The sequence below is a fragment of the Panthera leo genome, chromosome A3, assembly GCF_018350215.1.
Source record: "Panthera leo isolate Ple1 chromosome A3, P.leo_Ple1_pat1.1, whole genome shotgun sequence".
Classification (NCBI taxonomy): Eukaryota; Metazoa; Chordata; class Mammalia; order Carnivora; family Felidae; genus Panthera; species Panthera leo.
The window spans coordinates 137832527-137853023 of record NC_056681.1 but is presented as its reverse complement, the minus strand read 5'-3'; the positions used below and the strand labels follow the sequence as shown (position 1 = coordinate 137853023).

Below are 20497 nucleotides of genomic sequence, written 5' to 3'. Positions count from 1 at the left end.
ATTCCTTCGAGTATCGGGTGTCCCCTGCCTCTCTCAGGCCGGAAATTCCAGCCCCAGCTTTGGGCATGAGCCCCAGCTGTGACTCCAAGCGACCTGGCCAGTGGCATGGTCCCCTCGAGCCTGGCTTCCCTCTGGTAACTCTCCCATGAGACAGAGCTATTCAGGAGCCCACCCCGCAGGGCCGTGGAAATTAAATGAGAGCCTCCAGGGCCCGGACAATGCCCGGAGCCCTGGTCTGTCTTCAGGGGTGGACGGAAGGCGTGGGGTGAGTCATCAGGGTCGATGGGGTGACGGGAACGGGTTCAACAGGACAGCCCCAGCCGGTCACTGCCCTCAGACGTGGAAGAGGCGTGGGAGAGGAGGGCTGGCCGCGAGGCTGGTGTGCACAGAGGCCCTGAGGAAGGCAGAGGGCGGTCCTGCCACCCCTCCGCCCCAAGCTGTCCAGGGTCACGGGGGTGGCTGAACGGGCCCCACACTGCTGCGGGGACTCTGTTCCCCGGGAGAAGGTGTTCCAGGCTCTGCGGAGCTGGCCTCCTGGGAACCAGAGCCAGCCTGTCTTTGAAAATGCACACAGGGTATTAGGTGCCAACACCGGGGAGGGAATCTGAGGCCGTTTTAAAGTTATTTTTAGCGTATTGCAAACAGCACTCTATTTGCAGGAGGAACAGAACTACGAGGGCTTTTGCCCCTTTGCTGCTCTAAAACCTGAGCTCTCTTTGCAGAGGAAACCGTGCGTCCTGCTCCCACACCTGCAGGCTTGACCTCAGCCCCACACTCGACACCGCAAAGGTTGTGAGTGCAGATTTCAATTTCCTGACCAAGACGGACTAGAACGTAACCAATGTTCCTGTCGCGCCAACCAGACTCTGGCGATCTGCTGGGGAGAGAGATCTAATCACAGGCCGTTCTTTGGAGAGGGGGAAGCTTTTACGTAACGTGGGCTCAAAAGCCCGGAAGCAGTGCAGCGATCACACACGCGCCCTTCACGTGTGAGTTGTGATCCCCCCTGCTGGCTCTGAGGGGAGGAATTTAATTATCAAGTCAACACAGACTGCTTTTCGGCATCTCGGTTTCTCTCCCTGTACCTCTGGCCTTCGCACTGGGATCCTAGTCAGCGACTCTTGTTCACAGCCCAGGTTTAAGCACTGCGTATTCCGGCCGCCGTACCCATCCACTCACCCAGACGCTCATCCGGCCCCCACCCCCACCCCCACCCCCACCCCCACCGTGCGGCCAACAGGCGAGTGAGGCCTGTGTGCCAGGCACCGAGGGGCCTGCTGTCCTCACGTAAGGGCCACTTCATACGTGTGGAAACCGGTCCCCACTTTACAGATGGGGACACTGAGGCCAGTGCAGCCAAGCAACTCACCCGAAGTCACCCTGTGGGTGGCGGGAAAGGGACCTGACTCCAAAGCTCGGGAGGCTGCCTGGACCCCACCCCCACCCCACAGAGCCACGGCCTTCAGTGTGTCCTTCTTGTGCCTCGTGCCTGCCAGGGCTCCCTTCTGCACGGCTGCCGGCCCGCTGCCGGCCCACGCCCGGCCCAGCCCATCGCAGCAAAGCCAGCCTGGGAACTGAAACTCAATCAGCCATACACTGCGCACCCCAGAACCGGGCGGCCAAGTGCAGGAAGGCAGAGGCCGTGCGTCTGCATTCAAAGCCCAGCCACGTGCCCCTCTTCAGACAGCCCCGGGCCGCGGCAGGGCTCACCGCCTGGCACCACTGAGGCACGCACGCCTCGCTCCCCCGGCCGCGGCAGCTGCGTCCCTTAAATACACCCGTGTGTGCAACATATTCTCCCCTCTATCATCCGCTCTTACTAGAAAGAAGTCTTTTGAGAACCTGGGAAGCAAACACTTTGCCAGACACCGATGCCTAGCTCTTTGTATTTGGCGATTTCTTCCAAGATCTAACTGGAAGATTAAAGAATATTAGCTGTCTCCGACATTTACAAAATCAAAGCCATATGTAGCTATTATGCCACATGAGATACGCAACTTAGGAAACGACTTGCCCCGTGTTTTCTTGAAGAAGACGGCTTTTTTGTAAAAACAAGTATCCGGAGACAGAAAGCGCGGTGACCGCTGCCTGAAGCCCCGCCCGCCCCGCCGACCGCAGGCAAGCAGTGAGTGCTCTCATCTGTGCAGGACCGCTTTGTATGAGGCTCACAACAAAACCAGCTTCCAGACTTGCAACCTGTGCTGCACGGGCCGGTTTTACAAAGCCTGGGCAGCTACCTTATTTACAAGATCTTCCTCCTAATAAATCTTGACCATTTCCAAACATCACATCCGCCCTCGCAGACAAACCGCGACTGGCCGGTGGGGACAGCCAGGCGCCGAGGTTCGGGCCCTGGGGGGGGGGGGGGGGGGGAGGGGGGCGGGGAGGGGTGCAAACGTGGCTCAGAGCACGCGCGCGGGGCCACGGCAAACACTTCGTGCGGCGTCACAACCGCAGTCCCCAATCTGCCATTCAAACCCTGCAGCCTCCACGACGTCCCCTGGCTCCCTGGGTCTTACTTTTCTCAACTGTCAAGTGAGGGCGTCGAATTCTGTGACCCCAAGGTCTGTGTCTTTCTTTACATGAACGTGGACTGCTTTACAATTAGCGAGGGACAGAGATTTGTGGAAACACCTCGTGAGCCCTGTTACGGCTTCGAAGCCACGTGGTGGGTGTCTGGGGACCTCTCCAACCCTCCCGTGTGTCCTCAGCACCAGCCGTCCACACTTGCTGCGTGACCACAGGCACACGGGACGGATCCGCACTCTCTGGGCAATGGGTGCTCGACCCTCCTCTCTAATCAGACAGGGAAAGAGCCACCACGTCGCCAGAGACCTTGGACACAGGACGAGGGAGTACAGCTCTGTGTAGCGGGCCCAGCGAGTGCAGCACATGTCCTTCTGGGGTGGACGCAGATGGTGGGAGGTGTGCGTGTGAGGTCGGGGGGAGTGTCTGTTCCCTTCCCTCAATTTTGCTGGGAACCCATTAAAACCTCTCCAAAACTTAGGTCTATTAAAAACAAGATGACAACCTTCCGTCTGCAAGAGGTCCCGCTGACGACACAAAAGGGCAGAGAGCAAAGGGACATGGCGTGGGGCGGAGTGGCCATGTCTGCCTGCACCGCCCCGGGGGCCGGGAGCGAGGTCCCCGTGCTGGGCCGCATCAGCAGAGGGCAGAGCCAGGACAGGAGAACGGGTTCCGAGGGGAGCCCGCTGGCCCGCGGCCTTGCTACTGCTGAGCAGTTGGCATCGGAGATGACAGTGGCCTCACAAGCCTCCTTCTCTGCTCAGGGACACGTCTGGGGACGCAGGCCGGGAGCAAGGAGGGGTCACAGCACGGCAGGGGACAGCCGGGCTCCCACGGGAGAGGGGGACCCCGGGGTCAGGAGTCCCAGGGCCCCGGCCACCTGGTGCGTTCGTCCTGAGGGAGGCCCAGCTGCCACCCGGCAGTCCCTGTCTCCCCGTCCCCAAGGACAAACGTGTGTTGTCTACTTCCTGGCACAGTGGACGTGCCCTGAGCTGGACCGAATGACCTTCCCGTCACCACCAGCTCCTCCCCCGTGTACGTGCAGGCGATCCTCCCGGTGTGTGTTCAACCTCAGACCACATTTCTGAACCAACACTGTGTCCCTGACGCCCGCTCTCTTCCTGCAGAGAGGCACTCCTGAATGTCCGTGGCCCTGGGTGCATACAGACGAGCAGGTGACCCTGGGTTCATCCTCGAGAAGCCCTCACACGGACGCGCGGCCGGAAGGAAGAGGACAGTCAACTCTGAAGGCGCCCATCGTCCTCCTGCTCGGCCGCTCGCTCGCTGCACCTGGGAAGCTACTTGTTCCCACCGCCGCTGGAAGCCACCGGGCCCTGGAGACAGAGGAGCGGGAACCAGAACAGGGAGGCGTCCCCTCTGCCCTCGGCAGAGCCGGGACCCCACGGAAGCTCCCCCTGCAGACCCCCCCCCCCCCCCCCGGCTCTGCTAACGATTACAAATGGCAAAGAACCTCCGATTTAATTGCAAAAGGTAATGATGCAGCGAGCACAGGATTCGATTCACCGCAGCAGACGATACCCTCCAGCAAAAAACACCCCGAGGAGCGGCGTGTGAAGGTGGCCAGGATCCATAGGAAGGTTTCCGTATTAAACACCCGGCAGAGGGCCGCAAAGTGCTGTCGACAGAACTGCTGACGGCGGATAAAAACGAAGCAGAGGAGCCTAAATTGGTCTCCGCAGAAAATAAGTCACAGATCAATCCCCCTACATGGTGTCATTCCGAGACGGCCGAGGGTCCGGACAGGCGTCCCCGTCTGGCTTCAGGACGGGCTGCCGAGGGGGCAGGGCGGCACCGAGTGCACGCACACACGCGTGCAGGGCCCGTCACCGCCCCGGCCTCTCCGGCCCCTGCAGTCCAGCGGGAACGGACTGGCCCCTTCCTGCCCCCCCGTCCGCTCTGCAGCAACGCCCACGAGAGGTGCGTGGGAGGGTCGGGAGGCAGCTTGCGCCCGTGACCCAGACGCCACAGCAAGGCCACAGGAGGGGGTGAGGGGCCAGCTCCCCGCACACCTGCAGGTCCACAGGGAATGGCCCCGGGCACGAGGTCCCCCTCGAGTGTCCCGTTCGGCTGGAGGACTCTGGCCGGTATTTGCATTCTGTCCCACACGTGCACGGTCCGAGGACTACAACCCGTGAGAAGGCGCGAGCACGTGTGTGAGCAGAAGACCAGCTGCAAGGCCACCGGGGGTCACAGGCCACAGGGCAGACGGGTCACAGGTCACCGTCCCTCTTTACAACTCACGCAGACACTTGACAGGTCACGAGCACCAGGAAATCAGCATTTTATGACCGCTCCTACCTAAAAGAGGATTCCAACCAGACTTCCAGTGTCCGTCCGTGGAAAAGACAACACACTGGAAATGAGAAAATGCGTCAGGATGGCAAATGGGCCAAAGGGCAGAGATGTGTCAGCCTGTGGCTCTGAGTCTTACGTGTGCCCGGTCCCAGACAGCGTTCACCGGAGACAGCCAATCACACAGTTCTCTGACTGCTGGCTCTGTCCGTGCACTAAGCGTTTCCTAACCAACATCAGGATTCTAAGCACACACGAACCAAGACGTGTATTCTCAATTCAGCCGATAGGTCCCGTTAAAAACACACAACACGTAGAGGCCCCTGGGTGGCTCAGCCGGTTAAGCGTCCGACTTCGGCTCAGGTCACGATCTCACGGTCCGTGAGTTGGAGCCCCGCGTCGGGCTCTGTGCTGACAGCTCGGAGCCGGGAGCCTGCCTCGGATTCTGTCTCCCTCTCCCTCTGCCCCTCCCCGGCACATGCTCTGTCTCTCTCTCAAAAATAAATAAACATTTAAAAAATTTAAAAAAAAAAACCAAAACCTTTTAAGGGGTGCCTGGGTGGCCCAGTAGGTTGAGCAACCAACTTCAGCTCAGGTCACAATCTTGCAGTTTGTGGGTTCGAGCCCCGCGTCGGGCTCTGTGCTGACAGCTCGGAGCCGGGAGCCTGCCTCGGATTCTGTCTCCCTCTCCCTCTGCCCCTCCCCGGCACATGCTCTGTCTCTCTCTCAAAAATAAATAAACATTTAAAAAATTAAAAAAAAAAAACCAAAACCTTTTAAGGGGTGCCTGGGTGGCCCAGTAGGTTGAGCAACCAACTTCAGCTCAGGTCACAATCTTGCAGTTTGTGGGTTCGAGCCCCGCGTCGGGCTCTGTGCTGACAGCTCGGAGCCGGGAGCCTGCCTCGGATTCTGTCTCCCTCTCCCTCTGCCCCTCCCCGGCACATGCTCTGTCTCTCTCTCAAAAATAAATAAACATTTAAAAAATTAAAAAAAAAAACCCAAAACCTTTTAAGGGGTGCCTGGGTGGCCCAGTAGGTTGAGCAACCAACTTCAGCTCAGGTCACAATCTTGCAGTTTGTGGGTTCGAGCCCCGCGTCGGGCTCTGTGCTGACAGCTCGGAGCCGGGAGCCTGCCTCGGATTCTGTCTCCCTCTCCCTCTGCCCCTCCCCGGCACATGCTCTGTCTCTCTCTCAAAAATAAATAAACATTTAAAAAATTTTAAAAAAAAAACCAAAACCTTTTAAGGGGTGCCTGGGTGGCCCAGTAGGTTGAGCAACCAACTTCAGCTCAGGTCACAATCTTGCAGTTTGTGGGTTCGAGCCCCGCGTCGGGCTCTGTGCTGACAGCTCGGAGCCGGGAGCCTGCCTCGGATTCTGTCTCCCTCTCCCTCTGCCCCTCCCCGGCACATGCTCTGTCTCTCTCTCAAAAATAAATAAACATTTAAAAAATTAAAAAAAAAAAACCAAAACCTTTTAAGGGGTGCCTGGGTGGCCCAGTAGGTTGAGCAACCAACTTCAGCTCAGGTCACAATCTTGCAGTTTGTGGGTTCGAGCCCCGCGTCGGGCTCTGTGCTGACAGCTCGGAGCCGGGAGCCTGCCTCGGATTCTGTCTCCCTCTCCCTCTGCCCCTCCCCGGCACATGCTCTGTCTCTCTCTCAAAAATAAATAAACATTTAAAAAATTTTAAAAAAAAAACCAAAACCTTTTAAGGGGTGCCTGGGTGGCCCAGTAGGTTGAGCAACCAACTTCAGCTCAGGTCACAATCTTGCAGTTTGTGGGTTCGAGCCCCACGTCGGGCTCTGTGCTGACAGCTCGGAGCCGGGAGCCTGCCTCGGATTCTGTGTCTCCCTCTCCCTCTGCCCCTCCCCGGCTCATGCTCTGTCTCTCTCTCAAAAATAAATAAACATTTAAAAAAACTTTTTAAACTAGCCCCGCATGGGGCTCTCTGCCGTCAGCACAGAGCCTGCTTCAGGTCCTCTGTCCCCCACTCTCTCTGCCCTCCCCCGCCAGCCCCCACCTCCACCTCGCTCTCTCAGAAATAAACACTAAAAAAAAATTAAAAATAAAATATAATAAACATATAAAACGACACAACACGGGAAACCGTAGCCCTGTCACTCACCACGGCCTGGCTGGAGCTCTCCTGCAGGTCCCATAGCAGGATGTGGCTGTCGGCCAGCGAGATGACTCTCCTCCCGTCCCCCGTGGGCTCCCACACCACACTGCAGGAAGAGGAAGCCCCATTAATTTGACGCCAGAGGCCCCGCACCTGTGTCTGTGGCTGCCCCATACCCACTGCAAGCCACCACGCGCGGGCGCCCTCTCCCGCTGAACGTCCGTCCTCCCCACTCGGCCGCGGTTAGGGGGCCGGGCCTCCGGGCCTCCGGGGCCTCCGGGTACGAGGAGGTGAGTGCGGGCCGCGATGGCACCGGCACACGCGTGACCCCCCCACCGCTGCCTCTCCCTGTGGTCTCTGTCTCTCTCCCGCCACCTGAGCACACAGCTAGAAGAGGGCTCTCGCCGGGACCCGCACTGATGCCCCGACCTTGGACTCCAGCCCCCAGAGCCGTGACAAATAAGGTTTGTGGTTGCGGCCCCCAGCCTGGGCTGCTTCGTTGTGGCTGCCGGAGCCCATGTGTCTTCCTGTTGATGGAGGGACGGACAGGTGACCAGCTGTGCCAGGTGGACAGGAAGCGGCCTGCTGGGGGCCGGGGCTCGAGGAGGCCCAGGATAGACACTGCCGTCTGGGGCAGGATGCCCACGTCTTTGGTAGCCCAAGGACGCGGCTGACACAGTGACCGGGGGGGTGGGGGGTGGGGGGTCCTGCCTATGACGTCACGTAATGTCATCACGTGCCGGCCAGTCTGAGCCAGTGTCCTGTCACCTGCAGCCAAAGCCACCCCAGCTGATAACACACACATGTGAGTCACTGATCAAAGATCACAAACCCATCACCTCCGTGGTAAAGCCGTGGAGATGAAAAGTGTTCAGGGTTCCTGTCTCCCTGATGAATCCCTCAAGTGCTTATACAGAGGAGAACGTCGCTGCCACGTGGGGGTGACCGTGGACGCCACGTGGGAATGACCACGGACGCCAGGCGGGGGTGACCGCGGATGCCAGGAGACAGAGCACGATACTGACCGACGGGGGGCGGGGGCAGCCCCGGGTGCAAGTCCCTCACACCAGCTTTTCAAGGCCGTCAGCGCAGCTATGATTACTTTTAATCACAACATTAACACAATTCAAAACCACAACGTCTTTCTCCTTTACAGTTGAAGAAACGCACGTGAAGTTCACAGCACTATGACCGCGTACATCATTCCTGCATCAGACACGGCCTAGCGCATCCTTCTAACACTACGGGCGAAAAATGCACAAAATCCAGCCCATAAAATTAAAACACAGCAGCTGGAAGAGACGCCAGGAAGCGAGGTTCTGAAATCCGCTCCGATTTTGTTGCGATGACGGCCAACCCGAACTCTGCATTCAGACGCTGCCCGAAGCAAGGTGGCCGAAGTCCGTCCTGGCAGTGCATCTGCACAGGTGAGCCCCTGCAGAGCTCACACGCCTGACACGGAGCGCCAGGGAAAACACAAACCGGGATAGAAGGCTGAAGGGGGCGGCGCCGGCCTGTCCCGGGAGAGAACACCGCACTTACCTGTGCCCGACAGTCCCCTTAGCCCGGGCTGCAGCAACAGATCCCCGCCGGCCCGGCCGCCTGAGCGGCACACATTTCCTTCCCACACTCGTGCAAGATCGGGGAGCCGGCGAGGGTGCTTCTGCCGAGGACCGCTGCTTTCTCGAGTGTCCCGGGTGCGGCAGAGAGGGAGAGGGGCCCCTATCCCACCCAGAGGGCTCCGCCCTCAGACCGCATCTACCTCCCGGGGGGCCCCCCCCTTCTGATACAACACACCGGAGATGAGGGTTTCAACATACGGGTTTGTGGGGACAAAAAGATGCCACCCTCAACACGATATTCTAGGAGCGGTACACCTAGGAGGACTTACGAGGAGCTCCTCACCGGACCTCACTCACAGACTACATCCACCCCCCACCCCAACACACACACACGCACGCACACACAAACACACACACACACACACACACACACACACACACACACAAGGGCAGGGCAGGGCCGCATAGCCATGGGGATGACCCGTGGGGATGACCACAGGACAGGAACTGACCATCCAGGGTCAGCAACGCTACAGTCAGGAAGTTGAGTGACAGGGATTTGTGGAATTTTTAACAGAAACACCAGAAAGCCAGAGATTCCCGGGAAAGTAACAAATCATAGGGTAAGAGTCAGCCAATTCGATGCCAAAGACGGACCACGACTTTTCTGACCGTGGCTTCCCCGGCCAGGTTAAAGTCTGCTGGGGAGTAGCCCCAGGCTGTCAAAGCCCGTTCCCGTGTCCCGTCGTGACCAGCGGCGTCTGAGGCACACAGCACGTGATCAATACTTGCTCACAAGTTCAAGGAAGAGTGAAGAATCCAGGTAAGAGCAGAGAAGCCGCATAAAAAAACGAGACCATTTCAAAGTACATTTAGCTAACCGCTAGTGCGTGAGGGCCGGGAAAACAGCCAACAACCGTAAAACAAGAAAAAGCTTTAAAGGCATCTGCACAATCAAAATCCCTCCACTAAAGCTCATGTGCTTGTTTTATGTTTTAAATTGCAGTGTCTCTCGAGCCCTTACTCAGAGCCTCCCCTTCCCATCCGTCTGCCCACAGTCCTAACACATCTGCTTCCGATGTCCAAGACCACAGAGCAAACACGTGGGCCGGACAGCAGCAGGGTGTTTGAAGGAGGAATGTGGGTCACAGGGCATGCTATAAAAACTGATACCCATGGCAGAGGGGAGGGAGGAGGGAGGAGGGCGAAGGGAGGAGGAAGGAGGAGAGGGAGGAGGAGGGAGGAGGAGGAGGGAGGAGGGAGGAGGAGGGAGGAGGGAGGAGGAGGGAGGAGGGAGGAGGGAGGAGGAGGAGGGAGGAGGGAGGAGGAGGGAGGAGGGAGGAGGAGGGAGGAGGGAGGAGGAGGGAGGAGGGAGGAGGGGGGAGGAGGGAGGAGGGAGGAGGGAGGGAGGGGGAGGAGGGGAAAGGGAGGAGGAAGGAGGGAGGGAGGGGGAGGAGGGGGAAGGGAGGAGGAAGGAGGGAGGGGGAGGAGGGAGGAGGGCAGGAGAGGAGGAGGGGGGAGGGGGAGGAGAGAAGAAGGAGGAGGAAGAAGGAGAAAGGAGGAGGGGGGACAGAGGAGAGTGAGGGGAAGAGGGAGGAGGAAAGGATGGAGAGGGACTAGAGAGAGGTGCGAGGGAGGAGGGAGGAAGTAAGGAGAGAGGAGGGAGAAGGGAGGAGTGAGAGGAGGGAGGGAAGAAGGAGAAGGGTGAAGGGAAGAAGTGAGGACGGAGGAGGGTAGATGGGAGAGGGAGGGGAGGAGGGGGGAGGGGAGAGGGAGGGGAGGAGGGGAGAGGGGAGAGGGAGGGGAGGAGGGGAGAGGGGAGAGGGAGGGGAGGAGGGGGAGAGTAGGGGAAGGAGGGGGAGGGGAGGGGAGAGGGGAGGGGAGGAGGGGAGAGGGGAGGGGGAGGGGGAGGAGGAGGAGGGGAGAGGGGAGGGGGAGGGGAGGAGGGGAGAGGGGAGAGAGGGGGAGGGGAGGAGGGGAGAGGGGAGAGGGAGGGGAGGAGGGGAGGAGGGGAGAGGGGAGAGGGGAGAGGGAGGGGAGGAGGGGAGAGGGAGGGGAGGAGGGGGAGAGGGGAGAGGGAGGGGAGGAGGGGAGAGGGGAGAGGGAGGGGGAGAGGGGAGAGGGGAGAGGGAGGGGAGGAGGGGGAGGGGGAGGAGGAGAGGAGGGGGAGAGTAGGGGAAGGAGGGGGAGGGGAGGGGAGGAGAGGGGAGGGGAGGAGGGGAGAGGGGAGGGGGAGGGGAGGAGGGGGGAGGGGAGGGGGAGGGGAGGGGAGAGGGGAGAGGGGGAGGGGAGGAGGGGAGAGAGGGGAGAGGGAGGGGAGGAGGGGAGGAGGGGAGAGGGAGAGGGAGGGGAGGAGGGGAGGAGGGGAGAGGGAGGGGAGGAGGGGAGAGGGGAGAGTGAGGGGAGAGGGGAGAGTGAGGGGAGAGGGGAGAGGGGAGAGGGAGGGGAGGAGGGGAGGAGGGGAGGAGGGGAGAGGGGAGAGGGAGGGGAGGAGGGGAGAGGGAGGGGAGGAGGGGAGAGGGGAGAGGGAGGGGAGGAGGGGAGAGGGGAGAGGGAGGGGAGGAGGGGAGAGGGGAGAGGGGGAGAGGGAGGGGAGGAGGGGAGAGGGAGGGGAGGAGGGGAGAGGGAGGGGAGGAGGGGAGAGGGAGGGGAGGAGGGGAGAGGGGAGAGGGAGGGGAGGAGGGGAGAGGGGAGAGGGGAGGGGAGGAGGGGAGGAGGGGAGAGGGGAGAAGGAGGGGAGGAGGGGGGGAGGGGGAGGGGAGGAGGGGGGGGAGGAGGGGGGAGGGGAGGGGAGGGGAGAGGGGGGGGGAGGGGAGAGGGGAGAGGGAGGGGAGAGGGAGGGGAGGAGGGGGAGGGGAGGAGGAGAGGAGGGGGGAGGTAGGGGAAGGAGGGGGAGGGGAGGGGAGGAGGGGAGAGGGGAGGGGAGGAGGGAGGAGGGAAGAGGAAGGGGAGGAGGGAGGGAAGAGAGGAGAGGAGAGGAGAGGAGAGGGAGGGGAGAGGAGGGGTGAAGACTCATTTCCTAGTTCTTCCTGTTCAGCAAGGTGCATTCATACCCACTTCCTGGAGGATGGAGTCCAAACTGCAGAGAAGACTGTGTGGCAACTAAGCCCCGAGCGCTACCACAATCAGCCTTTGGAGAGACCGGGTAAGACTTATTCTTGGCGGACGTCCAGGAGACCGAGTGCCCGGGAGAGGCCCGCTAAGCCTGTAGAAAAGCGCGTCCAGGTGGTCATACGTCTTCCGAGGAGTGACAGGCGAGTCCCTAAAAAGTCATGGCTCTGCGATGCCCCCCCGTCTCAGCAGAGGTAAATGTCAAGGCAAAGTGAGGAAGGGACCGGAGAGAAGATTCACCAGAATCTGAACACAGGAACACAGGGATCCTATCGATTCCAGAGACCCGAGGCTGCGTGCGGACGGCCATCCCTCCTCAAGGACCAGGTCTGAACCTGGAAAGAACAGGTCAGTTCAATAAAAAAAACTGTTTGCAGATCAGGACCAAGAGAGACGGGCTTCTGGAAGGCAGAAGGGGCTTGACTGAAACACCAAGTCCACCAGGCCTGACCCCCGGAGGCCACGCGGACTACCCTTGTCCTGGGTCAGCGGCGGCCCCTGGTCATTCGTGGCTGGCTTCCCGGCCAGACTACAAATTCAGCACAAGCCCAGACTCGCCCACTGCTGTATGCCAGGCGCCTAGCACAGAGTCTGACCCACACAGGAGAGGCACTTAACAAAGAGGTGTTGAGGGAAATCGTGAATGAAGAATTAATTACGCCCCCTCTCGGCATGTGTCCGGCGCACTTTAACGCATGAAAGATAAAGCTGGGCGAAGAGCCTATTTATCAAGCACACGCAGCGAGGATCGGTCCATCTTGGAACCCATGCAAGAGGGTTGGCTACTTAGTCTCGAAGGCACCTCATCAACAGGCAGTCTTGCTGGCTCCCCAACTCTCCCGCGGGCCGCTGCACACCCCGCGGGCCAAGTGCGGGGTGAGATCGGTGCCCGCACTTCCCTGTCCGCCCCGGCCGCCCCTCCCCCCCTCTCCGGGCGCTGAACTGCAGGGGGGGGTTCCTGCCCAGCAAGCCAAGACTGAGCCGCCCGGCTGCCCCCCCGCAGCCCCACGCCTCCCCCCACGGGCACCTCTACCTGCAGGTCCACGCCACCCTAGACGCCAAGCGCACGATATCCACGGCACCCCCGCCCTTCTCCATCTCCGGAGTTACAATTCTCCTGCGAGCAAAACCTTGGGAGTCATTTGCTTACGTGTATCATTCTCAAATTCTACATAAAAAAAGCGATGAAGCTTTTGAATCTTATTTTTAATGTCTGACTTCTCACTTGGCACAAATCTGACCGAGTTCGCCCTTGGCTTCACGATCGTCCAGCTCTTGCCTGGAAACGCCGTCTGCCTGGCTCCTACTTTCCTACTAACTGCCCCGTCAGCTGAGAACGTGGCCCACCAACAGCCCAAGTTTAGTCCCTCTCTGGGCCTGTGTGTGCTCTCCCATCGCCAAAATACAGACACCTGTCGAGGTCTTGTTCTTACAGGAACACCACTTTCAGCTGGGGCGCCACCGAGAGCAGGAGGGCGGCACGAGCAAAGCAGAACCAATGACATCTGGGGCACCCGTCACATGCCGTGGGACGCAGAAGGTTGTCAGGCTCGGGGTCTGAGCCGTCTGTCCAACCAGCCCACTTCCAACCACCGGGGGACTCCCCCTGAGAAGAGCCGCGCCACGGTGGTGAAGGCTCCAGGCCCCGCTGGCGGTCTCACATGGCCCAGTAGCACAGTCCGCCGTGCACGTGACGAGACAGGACGACACAGCACGAGATGCACCTGCAGCCTCCACCAAGGCCGTTCCGCCCACGACGTCTGCTCCAGAATCCTCGTCCCCACACGCAGTCCTTCAGGTGGCCAGGCACGGGCCTCCTCGTGCCACAGCCAGCCCCCCTGCTCGCACTCGCCTGCTTTCACGATAGGTGGCATTTTGTGAAACTCTCGTCACAGCGCAGGTGTGTGTGCTGGGGGAGATGGGACGGTCGTGACGGAAAACCATCTCCTTCTGACACCGAACTTTGGAGACTGCTGCTTCGGACCGCTAACCTTGGTCTTTTCTAGTCACCGCAAGCATTTGGGGTAGATTTCCTTTGAAGCGTACGCGGCATATCCCGTGGACCTTTTCTGCCCGTGCGGCGAACACGCAGCCTGGCCGAGACGACCCGTCCCGCGCCCTGGCTGGCACCGGGCTGCATCCCTCTCCCTCTGTGGGACAGCGCTGGGGCCCGTATGAAAGGGCCCCAAGTCACTGGCCTTTTATACTGGGGTCTGCTTCGATGCCAGCGGAGTCCGGGAGTCTGCCGGCAGCTGCCTGCCTCCCTTCTGGCTACTGCACGCGTCCTGCCGGCACCTGCCTCACGCTCCCTGTTACCTGAGCTGCAGCAGCACGTACACTGGTGACTAACAAGTTCAATAATAAGTGGCCCTATGTGGGCGAAGAAGGAGCTCTCCCCTGAATAAAACACACGAAGCCATAGCCCCGGCCTCCCCGAGATCCCGTTTGAAGCTGCCATATTTTATATCCTAGTTTCAAGTCATATGTGCTCGTTAAGAGTGTTTAAACTTGACGGAAGTGCAAGCCTCTTGTGTTGCCCCCAGTGGAGAGAACCCCCACGACAGAGGACAAGCGTCCAGGTCTCTGCCAATACACATGCTGACGCGGGTAATACGACCCCAGTCACATCCGCAGACACGCTGGTGACATCACTCTGTCGCGTGCGGCTTTACTTTAAACGTGTCTTGGGTAAGTTTCCATGTGAAGGAAACGGAATTCTTCCCAAAGGCCACCCAAGTTCCGTTGTATGCATGCCTGCGACTTCTAGTCGCTCTGGGCTTGAGATCCTCATCTGTCCGGGGGCTAACAGCGGTGCGCCAACGTCCCAGGTTCGGGAAGACAGGCGAGTCGGTATTGAGCACGGCCCGCACAAAGTCGGCGCTCCCTGAGCTCGACACTGTCGGATGCAGTCGGGAGTTGGCTGCACAGGGAGCGCCAGTGTGGAGGGCCCGGTGCTCACAGAGGCTGGGGGGATGCGGCCGCGGCCCGCAAACAGCCTTCAACAGCCAAGACCGGCCCACCCCAGACGCCAACAGCCTCCTGTCGAAAAACCCTAACCCCACCTTCCAACTTGGCCTGTGATAGTGAAATTACCCCCCTTACACACACCAAGAGAATGCCACCAGGATTTAGGAAAAAAAATCCTCAGGGAGGCCAGAAACTCAAATCCTGACCTATTCTGAAAGGCGCCAGAGCCCCATCACGTGTCGCTGTCCCGCCCACTTCGTGCCCAGTGGCTTTGGTCCCGAGTCCCCAACATCACTTTCCGTGGCACCTGTGCTTCCTCTGGTGACCGTCGGTGCAGAAGTCAGCCAGGCGTCAGGCGATTTTCCCCCTGGCATCTGAGAACATTCTGGAGTTCCCTGAGTTACTGTCACATGCACACACACCCCACATTCCCTACACACACGCACACCCCCCCACACACGCACACCCCACACACCTCACATACGTGTGCACACACACCAGCTAAGCTGGAGCTAAGGCCTTGACTTGGACCATTAACACAGAATACGTGTGGGAGAAGAGCCTCAGCCTTCCGAGGAAGACACACCCACACTAAGACTTTTGCTCCTCACAGAGGAAACGCCTCCCTGGGAGAGTTGACTGAATAAGCTACAGGACAGAACTAAGGTATGCCTCTGAGTATGTGCCATTCATTCCTGAGAGGATTTAAATTTGTAATCTCTGAATTACACGGCATCAGAAAGAAAGGGAACACATCTGCCTTTTACGCGATGCAAGAGTTAATCTCGCCATAGAGATTGGAGACCCAGAGATTCCTGAAGCAAAACCAGGAAGGAGAAAACAGGTTCTTTAGAAACTTCCATGGGCTCTGTCACCAACAGTTGGCTAGCTCTCCTGGAAAAGGCCTAGATTAAGGAGAAAGCCACCAACGGTGTGGCATGCATGGGAAGGAAAGCCCCACACTTCACCGTCGTCGGGGGCGGCCCCAGGCCTGGGGAGTCCCCAGGAGGTCAGGGGAGGCAGGAAGGGTGAGTGTGCTCGTGCCCTGAGAGGACAGGACGGGGACCGAGGTGGGATGACAGATCGCCACACCCTCACTTCCCACCCCGGAGCGAGGGGGGACTGCCTGAGAAACAAGCCGTGGGCTCGGTTCAGGACGTGCACCTTCCCGTCCCAGCAGCACAGGGCAGGGGCGCGGCTCACTGTTAAAAACTGTAAGAAAAAACAAACACACACCCCCCTCCCCCCACACACACAGAAAGGGAGGAAATACACGCTCCCGTCAAACAAGAAATAGCACTGGCGGATCTCCAAGTAAAAACAGAAAGCCCAGGTTCACCTTCTTGGCCGCGAAGCGGGCGACCACGCGCCCAGAGCTGCCGCCAGCCGCACGGGGCTGCTCCGCCCCCTCCACCGCGCCGGGCGCCTGGGCCCCACACCCCGCGCTCCCCACTGGAAGCCCCTCGTCCTACGGCTCCAGTGACGACCGCGTCTCTCCACTCCTCTGCGGGGCCGCGTGCCACCGAGCGGGAAGGCTCGGCGACTGGACCCTTCCCAAGAGTGGGCCTTTCCAGGCGTTTCCTCGAACCTGCGGTAAACAGGTGCTCCGCAGCACCCGCGGTCACGCTGCCGCGGGGCCCGCTCCTGCCTCTCCCGTCACCACCCATCCTGGGCGAGCGTCAGAAAAATCCGCTGTTGGTTTATAGGTAGCAACCCCTAAAATCATTGGTGTTTGTGCCCAGTAACAGACACCTTGGGATAACCGGAGTATGCAAAGTGCAGTGAGAAGAGAGATTCTATTTTATCGTGGATCATCACCATGAAACTAACGCTATAAACATAAGAAAATAACCTAGAATTTCTGCCATACTTGCTGCTCCAAACGAAGAGGTTTATTTCTCTGTTCATAAAAATCATCCATTTCTCTGCTTTATCACACTCCGCCAGTGAATTTGAGAGGACATAAAATTACATTAACAAGTGGAGAACAAAGTAGCGTATACCTAATATAAGTGTGCGATATCCCCTCATAATCACGGAGAGGAAAATACGAGAAAAGGGCTGTTTCTGTAAATAAACCCAAATAAAAAATCTAAACTTCTTGGAGGCAGTTAACAAGGACCATAATGGCAGGAATGATGGTTCTAATTTGGCAGGTTTCATGCTGATCAAACAAAATACATGCCTCTGTGCTTCAGATAAGGGATTCCAAAATGAATGATTCACACTCTGGATGCCGGCACCCAGGGTGAGGGCAGCGCAAAGGACACCAGAAATTCTTAAAACAGCCTCAACGCAAATTTAATAATTCAAGTCCCCAGCATTTGCACACCTTACCTCCTCTCTGCAGCCACCGGGGGTGGGAAGTCCATGAAAGGCTGGATGCCCACAAGGCCGCAGCCTCACGCGGCTGGGACACAGATGGACTCTAATGCACAAGGGACGGCCGTGTGACCAATGTGGTTCCCGCCGCATTATACAACCCATCAGGGTTCTTACTTTACCGAAAAGAAGGAAACATATCTGCCAAGTCATTGGTTACAAGCAGAATTTCGAAAAACCCTTTTAAAATCCAATAAATTAGTTCCCCAGGTTCTACATCTCTTTCAAACACAGAGAGCTGGCAATCCAGTTAATGTCCTCCTGGTGGAACATACGGAACCGAACACACGGGCTCTGCACGGGCACCGCACGGATTAAGGGAAGGACACTGTAAGTCGAGAGGCACGCTTCGACCAGTTCTGTGGATGTGTGGGCTCCCGACGGCTGAGCCACGCAGATTCTTCCAGGGGCAGGCTGGCGTCCCGGCATGGCCCAGGCACCCTGGCAGGCCAGCTGGTGCCGGAGGGGGTGGCTTGCTTGCTCTGACACCCCTCATCTGGACAGACTCCGAGTGCCATCAGGTAATAACTACACTTCCGGTCAGAGCCAGAGCAGAAGAGCCACAGGCCGGGCGTGAGGGGGACGGCATTTTCCTCGGACGTTTGTCTCTTTTGTGGAGGCTGACGTCAGCATTCACAGCCCCGGTCAGCACTCTGACACCGAGGACCCAGCAACAGACAGGCGTCCGTTTCCTGAGTGTGGACATAGGAAAACATGGGCGCTAATCACCAGACCGGCACCCCTGAGAAGCCTCCCCGATGGGAATGCCTGAGGTCCACGGGCTCCTCGTAAGGGTGGACACGGCTGATGGGCACGCTGCCTGGCCCTGCCTGAGCGTGGCTTCTACGCTTCTACGCTTGCCACCGTCCTGTCCTTCTGCCCCAGAGTCGCGAGGCACAGCCAGGACTCGGTCCGTCTTCCACGTGACGGACCATCACCAGAACCGAAGGCCCACCTGACACCCAGAGGTCACAGCTCTGCCCCTCCAAGGATACCCCGACACCGGCCCACGGTGGCCGGTGCCCCTGGGGCTCGGACAGGGGTGCACGCCGGACAGCACGGGGACATTGCTCCCTCCCTGGGGCAGGTGCAGCAACCCTCCTGTGCCCCTGGGTCTTCTCAGCAAGTTCAAAGCAGACTTGTGAAGAAAAGCACGTTTTGAAATAAAACCGTCCACCCAAATCCCAAATAGTGGTTCAGGTTCTTCCTCCGCTTTTTGTCCTACTTTTCTTTCCTCTGCCCCACCCCATTTTTCAAACAGTGAGAAAATGTTTAAACATTCTCACCCACGGAGTTAGTTCAGGCTCGAAACTTTCGTATTTAAAGCTCACGTTTAAATCATCACAAATAGAACTAAAAGCTACGTTCTTCTAAACTAGTGCCTTGGACACACTGGCATCCACTGGGTCAGCCGACCCGTTCTGGGAGACACTGGTCGGGTCACACGAGAGTTCAACGAAGCACACTCTGATCCATGGTTTTCAGGGAAACGTGAACTGAAATCGTAGAAACGACATGAATTTCTCGGGTAATGCACGTGAATACACTTTGTGCGCGGCCTTCAGACGTCGGTGTTAGGACCGTCTAGTGTGAGCTGTATCGGCACGCTGTGGTCCGATACCGCTTCCACGGCCCCCCTAACACGTGGTCTTGCTGGCATGATGAGGGCAAGGGAGCCTGCGTCAGCCGTTCTCCGCGTGCGGGGAACTCAACAAACCTGAGACAGGAAGGCGTCTGTCTGTTGTCCTAGGACACCTGCACAAAGGAAGGGATGTGGCCCCGTTCTGGGCCTCTTTAAAAGCTAATGGACGTTAGAAGCGAGCCAGTGACCAGGGGAGCACTCACGCCTCAGCACACCTAGGTCACATAAACCCAAAAGGCACTAACACAAGCCTCATAAAATCCGATAAACCTTCAGCGACGGTATCGTCACAGTCACCGGGAATTCTCCATCGCTGTTGACCGCAAAGCGGTCATAAGATCTCTCAATTTCAAACACACGTTCCTACTTAGCCTCAGAGACGGCTTCTGTAAGGTGTCGCGGATACCTCTGAATTTGCATTTCTTCCACGGTTGTATCACAAACTACGATCAAAGAAACACGAAAAGAGAGATGAGGCCGAATCCTTTCTCTTCTGGCCAAAGTACCTCAGGAAGTGGCTCACACCCACTGCCCTCCTTTAATGAGAGCGCACATGCCCACCTTCCTGGGCACGTCCGCACCTGCTCAGCCCACTTGGCATTCCAGTGCCATGGCGACCCCCACCTCCCCCTGCCTCCCCCACCTCCCCCTGCACTCAGGAGCTCTGCTCCCCCCCCACCTCCCCCTGTGCCCAGGAGGTTGGCTCCCCCCACCTCCCCTTGTGCCCAGGAGGTCTGCTCCCCCCACCCCTGCACCCGGGAGGTCTGCTCCCCCCGCCTCCCCCTGCACCCGGGAGGTCTGCTCCCCCTGTCTCCCCCTGCACCCGGGAGGTCTGCTCCCCCTACCTCCCCTGCACCCGGGAGGTCTGCTCCCCCTACCTCCCCCTGCACTCAGGAGGTCTGCTCCCCCTGTCTCCCCCTGCACCTGGGAGGTCTGCTCCCCCTACCTCCCCCTGCACCCGGGAGGTCTGCTCCCCCTACCTCCCCCTGCACCCGGGAGGTCTGCTACCCCCCGCCTCCCCCTGCGCCCAGGAGGTTGGCTCCCCCCACCTCCCCCTGTGCCCAGGAGGTCTGTTCCTCCCCCCACCTCCGCCTGCACTCAGGAAGTCTGCTCCCCGGAGAGAGCTAGCTCAGGAAGTGGCTGTGGGCCAGCCACCCCATCCCTGTGGCAAATGAGTGACAGCAATGCTCCCTCCCCCAAGCCCATCAGGGTCTGGGGGTGGCAGTGAGCGGCTGCAGTGACTGTCATTCACTTCCCAGCCAACCCTGGAAAGCCTCTGGTTACTCAGTTTAGCAACTTCTCCTTCAAAGGAGATTTTCATTGTCCGTGACCCCAGGCAGCAGTAGACTCCCCCTGATGCACCACTTGGGAGACGGGGCCCAGAACAGACCGGAGCCTCTAATTCTTACACTTGGCTTCCACTCGCCGGCAGCAGGGAGAGTGGTGGGTGTGTGTGTGTGTGGGGGGGGGGGGGGTTCTTTGTGATCAGAAGGAGGTGGAGAAGCACAGAATTACCTGTGTGACTCATCTGCCCTGAGCCAACAGTGATGATGCCACAGGGCAGGCACACAGCGGGCACATGCTCATGGCGCCCCAGCAGGCCCGCACCCGGGAACAGCCCTCTCAGCAAATCACTGCCTCCTTTCTCCTGACACTCCACCAGGGCCCCGATGACGCTGGTGTGATAGGACAGGGGGCCACACTGGGTCTGCACTCACTCCAGTACCAACCCCCACAGTCCACACTGCGGACAATGACGGACGCCCTGAGCTGCTGGTCTCGTTGCTGACTCACGGAGAAGCCCCACCTTTGTGGGAAAACCACCCTGTAAGAGGGGGTGCCGTGAAGAGCCCACCCTTACCTACCCCTGGAAAGTGGA

The 20497-nt window shown here is 59.0% G+C and overlaps 1 protein-coding gene across 8 annotated transcripts in view; it reads right to left on the bottom strand.

The window, feature by feature from the left end:
- The window catches only part of EIPR1 (EARP complex and GARP complex interacting protein 1), a 121265-nt gene that overhangs the window by 11541 nt on the left and 89227 nt on the right, over window positions 1–20497 (bottom strand). For 7 of the 8 annotated variants that reach the window (XM_042933779.1, XM_042933777.1, XM_042933782.1 and 4 more), the window contains one exon: window positions 6961–7060. In XM_042933779.1, the coding sequence (XP_042789713.1) occupies window positions 6961–7060 (100 nt within the window). Of the gene's footprint in view, window positions 1–6960; window positions 7061–16931; window positions 17027–20497 lie in introns of those variants that run through there. The other variant, XM_042933784.1, reaches the window with a different exon arrangement.